This window comes from Somniosus microcephalus, chromosome 4, assembly GCF_052327205.1.
Source record: "Somniosus microcephalus isolate GS21.2 chromosome 4, FLI_Smic_1.0, whole genome shotgun sequence".
NCBI lineage: Eukaryota > Metazoa > Chordata > Chondrichthyes > Squaliformes > Somniosidae > Somniosus > Somniosus microcephalus.
The window spans coordinates 280,441,760-280,449,785 of record NC_140990.1 but is presented as its reverse complement, the minus strand read 5'-3'; the positions used below and the strand labels follow the sequence as shown (position 1 = coordinate 280,449,785).

The 8,026-nt window shown below is 49.2% G+C and overlaps 1 protein-coding gene across 1 annotated transcript in view; it reads left to right on the top strand.

The window, feature by feature from the left end:
- The first annotated feature begins 7,020 nt into the window (after nt 1-7,020).
- Nucleotides 7,021-8,026, top strand: part of LOC147120507 (extended synaptotagmin-3-like) — a 152,280-nt gene continuing 151,274 nt past the window's right edge. Inside the window, exon 1 of the mRNA XM_085986537.1 lies at nt 7,021-7,771. Within this exon, the coding sequence (XP_085842663.1) occupies nt 7,406-7,771 (366 nt within the window). The 5' untranslated portion in view covers nt 7,021-7,405. The remainder of the gene's footprint in view (nt 7,772-8,026) is intronic.

The window sequence follows — 8,026 nt, the reverse complement described above, 5'->3', positions numbered from 1 at the left end:
ATTAGGGCAGATGACCAAAAGCTTGGTCAAAGAGGTAGGTTTTAAGGAGCGACTTAAAGGATGAAAGAGAGGTAGAGAGGTATGGGGAGGGGATTCCAGAGCTTAGGGCCTTGGCAGCTGAAGGCATGGCCGCCAAAGGTGCAGCAATTAAAATCGGGGATGCACAAGAGGCCAGAATTAGAGGAGCGCAAATATCTCGGGTATTAACAGGCAGTTTTTTGCCTAATCCCTATTTTTAGCCCTGAAGTGTGGGCTGTCTGACGGCTCCGAACCGTGCCAAGTTAGCGAGGCGGACCATCGGTCTGCAGGGGTTGGAGAGTCGAGATGTCCGTTGTGCAGGTGAGTGATGGGTGCATGTGTGCAGAGGTGCATGTGTGCAGAGGTAAGTGTGTGAGGTAAGTGTAAAGTGTTTTAATAAGTTTTACTTACCTTTACTTTCTCCTGCAGGCTTCCTCCCTTCAGTTCTTGGGAGTCCCTCAGCTCACCGGCACAGAAAGCAGAATGGCCGCTGAACTGTCAAAAGCTGCAGCCTCTGCTTTCTGGTCTGGAGAGCTCTCGAACTGAGTCTGAGTAGAGGGACTCAAGTTAGAAGACAGATTGTCCGTGTTTGACAGCTTCACAGAGTTGTCAAACGCTGATTGTCAAAAGCTCTTGACAGATGGAATGTCAATCGCTGACGTCACCAGTAACCAGGTGTCCCTTATTTGGCCTGCTGAGCCCACTGGGTGGGCTTAACAAGGTCAATCAAAGGAAAATAGCGTGGGTTGGCCACAAGTTGATGGAAGCGGGACTACAACCCAAAAAGTGGGAGTCCCACCTCCAAAAGCTCCCCATTGACAAAATCGAGCCCCAAGTGTGCAGGGCCCACGTATCCCAGAGGCGCATGCGGTTTGCAAGCGTCCCTGGGATCACGTGGGCCAGGCCAGCCAATAGTAGAAGAGAATCTCCCTTCATATACTTGACAGATAGACCGGTCAAATATATGAATGGAGATCAATCAAAAAACATAGTAAAACTTTAAATAAATTTTAAAAAACCATCACCTTTTTAAAGTTAGTTGAAATGACAATAAATTAAATATTTTAAACAAAAGTTTAATTTTTTGAAAAAAGTAATTAAAGTTTTTTTCGGGGCTAAAAATAAACTTACCTTTTTTTAAAGTATTTTTAAAAGATAAATGACTGAAAAAATGTTTTATTTTTAACTTTTTTCAACTCTTATCCTGGTAAAAGCAGGCCTTATGCTTCTAAGGGTTTTCTGCGAGCGAAAGTGGAACTATCCACCCGCAGAGGCCCTTCTCCAGTGCAGCCGGAGGATCTGTCAAGACCATTCTTGACAGATTGGAAATGCCGGCTTTCAGCGCATGTGCTGTGCATGCCTGAAACCGGCATTTCTGATGTCCCTACAGGTGGGTACACAGCTCGTACCCACTTGTAGGGATCGGAATATCCGGGCCATTATTGTAATGTAGAAAACACAGCAGCCAATGTTTGCATAGCAAGATCCCACAAACATCAATGAGATAAATGACCGGTTAAATGTTGTAGTAATGTTAGTTGAGGGATAAATGTTGGTCAAGGCACCCAAACTCCCCAGCTCTTCTTCTAATAGTGGCATAGTATCTTTTATGTCCACCTGAAAAGGGCAGATGGAACCTCAGTTTAATTTTTCATCCAAAAGGCAGCACCTTCAACTGTACAGCATTCCCTCAGTGCTGCACTGGAGTGTCAGGTGAGAAAATGTGCTCAAGGCTCTGGAGTATGGCTTGAACCCATAATCTTCTGACTCAGAGGCAAGATTACTTCCACTGAGCCAAGGCCGACACCTGACACCATGAGGAATAGGTTGAAAGTAACTAACTTTTTTAGTTACTACTTAATCTTCCATGCTATTGTTCACAAAGATTTTTTTAACTGTGTCTCTTCCTGTGATTACCTCTCTACTTACAGTATATCCTACTCTCTAATTCTTCTTTGCTTCTCTATCTTTCTGTTTAACTTCCACTCTTGCTTTCTTTTTAGCAGTTTTCCTTTCGCAGATTTTATACATCTTTATTTTTCCCTACTCATGGGTTTTGCCAATTGTGCTACTTTCTTTCCCTGTTGTTACCTGTTTGTCCCATTTCCTATTGACCTCCTCTCCCCATTGTTACCAACTTGCACCCGGTGGATTAGAAATGGGTAGCATGCTTCCTCACAAACCTCGGCCACTTCACCCCAATTCAGAACAGGTTTGCAGCAGTGTAGATCCAAGCTGCTTGTGGTTATAGTGTCTTTCAAGTATACCTTCCTTTCAAATCTTGCCCTTTCCAAGAGCCAGTTATACAGAAAGTGGAACATTTGGATGGGCTTGACTTGGGCGTGGGTGTAGACGTGGAGCAGAGCACATGTGTGGAGAAGAGAGTCAAAGCTTCAGGGCTTGGCTTGTGAGTCAATAAGGAGGCCTGCACCTAGGCTCAGAATGAATGGGATTGGGGAGCTGGATGCAGAGGGGGAATAGTCTATTTTCCACCCTAGGACACAAATTCCCATTTAACTTAAAGTTTATCCACAAATATTTTGCTCCCTATTTAAAGTTTCATTTTTATAGTACTGTAGTATCAGTGAGAGAGAAAAACAAACCTTTTGGAAACAACTGTGGTACAGTATCGGTCACCTGCCTCCCTTCTCAACTCTCCACTTCACCTTTTAATCACATCCAACCTTAACAAAAGACATAAAAGTTAAGAGCAGAAAACTGCCACTACCCGATCCTGTCTAAAACCCACAGGAAACTGATCTTAGCATTTGGAAAAGTTGAACCAAATTTACTTTATAAATGCACGGCAACTCCAGAGTTGAACCTGCTGGTAATACATTCATCATCAGAATAAGCATTCCTTTGGTCTGGCATGTATACACCTGCATTTGTCACATTGGACCAGGTTGGGGGTGTGGAGTGGCCTGGTGTTATTTGCGCCTGAGACAGTGTATATTCAGGGTCAAGGGTGTTGATGAGGGGTGGTGGGCCCTCTTTATCAGGAGGGGGAGTGAATTTTTAGATTGATTGGCAGGTGGAATGGGTACCTTGTGTTTTTTATATTATTGTTTGAATTTTATTATACATTTATTATTTATCAAATCTTATTTTTAGGCATATATAATGGAGTGGGTGGGGAACTGTCATGGCATTCGATAGGGAAGCTGAATTTTTTTGTTCCTACTCTCTGGTTGTTTAATGCAGTAGAAAACAACAATTAGAATGCTCATCCACAACAGACATACTGACACAAAAAATAGATTAACAAACTTCCAACACTCCACCTCAACGAAGAGCCAAAGCTCACATGCTGATAAACAACAGGGAGTTTTCATTTTCCATATTTTAATGATCATACAATAAGTACAAACTGGGCTTTGTGACATCAATATTCTTCTCTCTAGACAGACCATCATCGTGAACCACATGCATATATTTGAGTCATGATGTGGAGATGCCGGTGTTGGACTGGGGTGGACAAATGTAAGAAGTCCCACAACACCAGGTTATAGTCCAACAGCTTTATTTGAAATCACAAGCTTTCGGAGCGCTGCTCCTTCGTCAGGTGAAGTGAAGAGAAGCATATAGGCACAGCATATATAGTCAGAGAATACTGCCAGATGATTACAGGTAATCTTTCTAACTGCCCTTTATCACACCTCGGCAGAGAGATAATCACAGCAATCAAAGGTGTGAATGGTGTCCAAACAGGTCAGTCAGGAAAACATTACATCAAAGAACAATGAGGTGGGGTCACAAGGGGTCAAATGTTGCAGATGCTGGGGTCTGTATGAAAAACAAAAAACAAACAAAAAACTATTTTTTTGCTGGAAATCACAGCAGGTCCGGCCGCATCTGTGTAGAGAGAACAAACCAATGACGACTCAAGTCTGGATGACTCTACGTCAGGTGGGGTTACATGCAGCGTGACATGAACCCAAGATCCCAGTTGAGGCCGTCCTCATGAGTGCGGAACTTGGCTATCAGTTTTTGCTCGACGATTTTGCGTTGTCCTGTGTCTCGAAGGCTGCCTTGGAGAATGTGTACCCGAAGAGCGGAGGCTGAATGTCCTTGACTGCTGAAGTGTTCCCCGACTGGGAGGGAACACTCCTGCCTGGCGATTGTGGTGCGGTGTCCGTTCATCTGTTGTCACAGTGTCTGCATGGTTTTGCCGATGTACCATGCTCCGGGGCATCCTTTCCTGCAATGTATGAGGTAGACAACGTTGGCAGAGTCACATGAGTATGTACCATGTACCTGGTGGGTGGTGTCCTCACGTGTGATGATGGTATCTGTGTTGATGATCTGGCATGTCTTGCAGAGGTTGCCGTGGCAGGGTTGTGTGGTGTCGTGGTCGCTGTTCTCCTGAAAGCTGGGTAATTTGCTGCGAGATGGAGCACGCGGTGTCCGCCGGCACGCTCGAGGCCTTCCGTGACTGGTGGGCATCGCGGGGACTGGCGTGCATTATCACCACCGGTAATGGAATTTTAATTTAATTTATTAAGTTTCCTTTAATGTTTTAAGTTACAGTTTATTTGTTTACTGCATCACCAAAAGAGCACAGCTGAGAATTTGCTCGCACCTGCCAATCTGCAAACTTCCTTCCTTTCCCTGGATCAGGAGAAGGCGTTCAACAGGGTGGATCACGAGTATCTCTTCGGGACTCTGCGCACATTCGGGTTCGGGACGCATTTTGTCGCCCGGATCCGACTTCTGTATGCTGCCGCAGAGTGTCTGATTAAAGTTAACGGGTCCTTGACGGCGCCCCTTCGCTTTGGGAGGGGGGTGCGTCAGGGATGCCCCATGTCCGGTCAGTTATACACCCTTTGCGTGGAGCCTTTCCTGCGCCTCTTGCAGAAGAGGTTGACAGGACTGGCTCTGCAAGGGCCGGGCATGGAGGTGGTCCTCTCGGCTTACGCCGATGACGTGCTCCTCATGGTCATGGATCCCACTGACTTGCGGAGGATGCGGGAATGCCAGCAGATTTACTCGGACGCATCCTCCGCCAAGATCAACTGGGAGAAATGTTCCGGATTCCTGGTGGGTCAGTGGCGGGTGGACTCCCTGCCGGAGGAGTTCAGGCCCTTCGCCTGGAGCACCACGCACCTCCTCTATTTGGGAGTCTACCTTAGCCCTGCCAAGGACGCCTGGCCGGCGAACTGGCAAGAGTTGGAGGCCAAAGTCACCACTCGCTTAGGACGCTGGACAGGACTGCTCCGAGTGTTGTCCTACAGGGGTCGAGTGCTGGTCATAAACCGGCTGGTGGCCGCCATGTTGTGGTACCGGTTGGTCACTTTGATCCCTCCCCCTGCGTTTGTCGCCAAGATGCAGAAGAAGCTCATCGACTTCTTCTGGGGCAAAAGGAAGCACTGGGTCTCTGCCGCGGTTCTGAGTCTCCCGCTTAGGGAGGGCAGTCAGGCGCTGGTGTGCCTTCGCACCCAGGCTGCAACTTTCCATCTTCAGACGCTGCAGAGATACCTGTACGTCGAGAATCCTCCAAGATGGTGTGCGCTGGCGACGTATTTTTTCCGCCAGCTGCACGGCCTCAATTACGACATGCAGCTCCTGTTTGTGAAAGTGGGCGGCACGCGTGCCAGCCTGCAGGAGCTGCCTGTCTTCTACCAGGAACTGCTATGGGTTTGGAACTACGTCGCTTCCAGGCGCAGCTCTCCCCCATCAGGAATGACGGCTATCCTTCGGGAGCCGCTGCTCAGGCATCCGCACCTCCACATCCGCGGGTTCGGGTGGCTGGCGGAGCGCAGGGCTGTGCCTGGCAAGGTGACAAGAGTCGGGGACCTGCTCGATGGCGGAGGATCGGGCTGGATGGCGCCGGAGGAGTTGGCGCGGCGCATGTCTTGGGCCAACGTCCAGCTCGCGGTCAATGCCATCGAGTCGATGAAAGCGACACTGCGCCCCGGCGCCACAAGGTGTATCGAGGCGGCTCAAGCACGTGGGGCGATCCCGCCCGAGCTTTCCCCCAATCGGACGGAATTCCTCATCGGCGCCCGGCCCCGAAACTCCCCTCGGGAGCCGGCGCCTCACAACTTGAGCCATCTCGAGGAAATACCCTCCGTGCCTTTTCATTCCGCACAGAGGTATTTCCTGTACGGGCTGCTCCTGCACACTCTCCACTTTGCCATCTTCACCTGCCGTCCGGACACGCCTTGGCGTGCCGTCTTGCCTTCCGGCGGAGGCGGAGGTCCCCAATGGAGGGCTCTCTATGCGGGAGTCCTCCCTTGCTCTATTGGGGACTTGGCCTGGAGGGTGTTGCATGGAGCAGTCCCGAACAATATATTGTTAAGTAGGTTCACGGACTCCCAGGCCACCTGTTTGTTCTGCGGCCTGGAGGAGTCCGTGTTTCACATATATGTTGAATGTGAGAGGTTGCAGCCCCTCTTCCATTATTTGAAGGGGCTGCTCCTCGATTTTTGGTTGCACTTCAGTCCCACGCTCTTGATCTACGGTCACCCGGTGCGGAGGGGAGCGGGCAGGTTGGAGGACCTCCTTGTGGGTCTGCTCCTGGGCCTGGCTAAAAAAGCCATCAATTGGTCCAGGCAGCGGGTGGTTGAGGGGGTCGTCCAGCCAGATTGCCTCCCTCTCTTCTGCGGCCATGTTCGCGCCCGGGTGGCCCTGGAGATGGAGCACGTGGTGTCCGCCGGCACGCTCGAGGACTTCCGTGACCGGTGGGCGCCGTGGGGACTGGAGTGCATAATTAATTTGGATAACCAAATTCTAATTTGATTTATTAACGTTTAAGTAAAGTTCTATTAGTTACAGTTTATTTGTTTATTTTTTGGTCCTACCAAAAGAGGGGCAAGAATTGGATTTAGCAAGAGCAACGCCGAGGGGGGTAGACCCCCTAGTGCAAGCGATCGTTTGTTGCGATGGCACGATAATACTTCCCGTTAAGTGAAGTGAACTGTCTATTGAACTAAAGATGCAAATGTTTTCATCAGATCCCATTGATTTATATGAGGGTGCGGGCTTGGTTTTTTGCATTAACAGGCAGCAGGCAGTTCCCGAGCCTGACACCAGGGGGAGAAGGCAGGGCTGCCCGACCCAGGGGAGTGTCTCCTGTGTAGGCGGAGGAAGGTTTTTTTTTTGCGCAGTGATGACAGGGTGGAGGGAGACGGAGAGTGTTTAAACCGCGATTCCAACCAGAAATCAGTGATGTTCCCGGAGCAGGAAGGACCGGAGGGTTGAGGGTAAGACTGGGAAGGTAGGGGGGTGAACAAACCCTGTTTTAAATGTGCCGAGGATTTGCAGGGCGGCGGCGCTGGAGAGAACGAGCTGCTTGTTGATCAGAGAAGTTTGATCCCAAGAAGTGGAAGGTGCGCCTGCTGGGGCGGTTGGTAGCAGAGCCTGCGGAACAAGCCACCGAGCAAACATGACCACAGCCGCGGAAGTGAAGAAATCCATCCCCAGGGGAAGTATCTCGTTCTCGGAGCGGCGGGCTTCTGACTCTTCGGAGATACTCTGTGATGAGTTGGGAGCGAGCTCCGCCAACCCTCTGGTCCCGGGCTTGATGGAGCTGCTGACGCACTTCGCCAAGGCGTTCATCTACCTTTTCCCCGTCTACCTGACCGGTTATTTCGGATTGAGTCTCACCTGGATCGTCTTCGGGCTCGTGGTGTGGATTTGGTGGAAGAGGAACAGGGGCTGGAAACTTGCGCGTTTGCAAGCAGCGTTTCAACTGCTGGAAGATGAGAAGTTTGTGATTACTAAGGAGATTAAGCAAGATCTCCCTGCGTGGGTACGTATAATCATTTAATTAAATAAGACTAAAATCAAATCAGCTGTTTAATACAGGGGGAGTTGTTGAGCCTGCGTGTATCGTTTTAGAAACCTGTATTATTTATCTGCAGTTTTATGAGCATCATTGCCATTTCAGATTTGCTGTTGGTCAACCAGATGACCACACAGGGTTCCTCGCTGTACCTTGCCTGTCCCTAGTAGTTGTTTGAAACTTTTTTTCGTTGATTGCTGTTTATTACTCTAGCAACTGGTC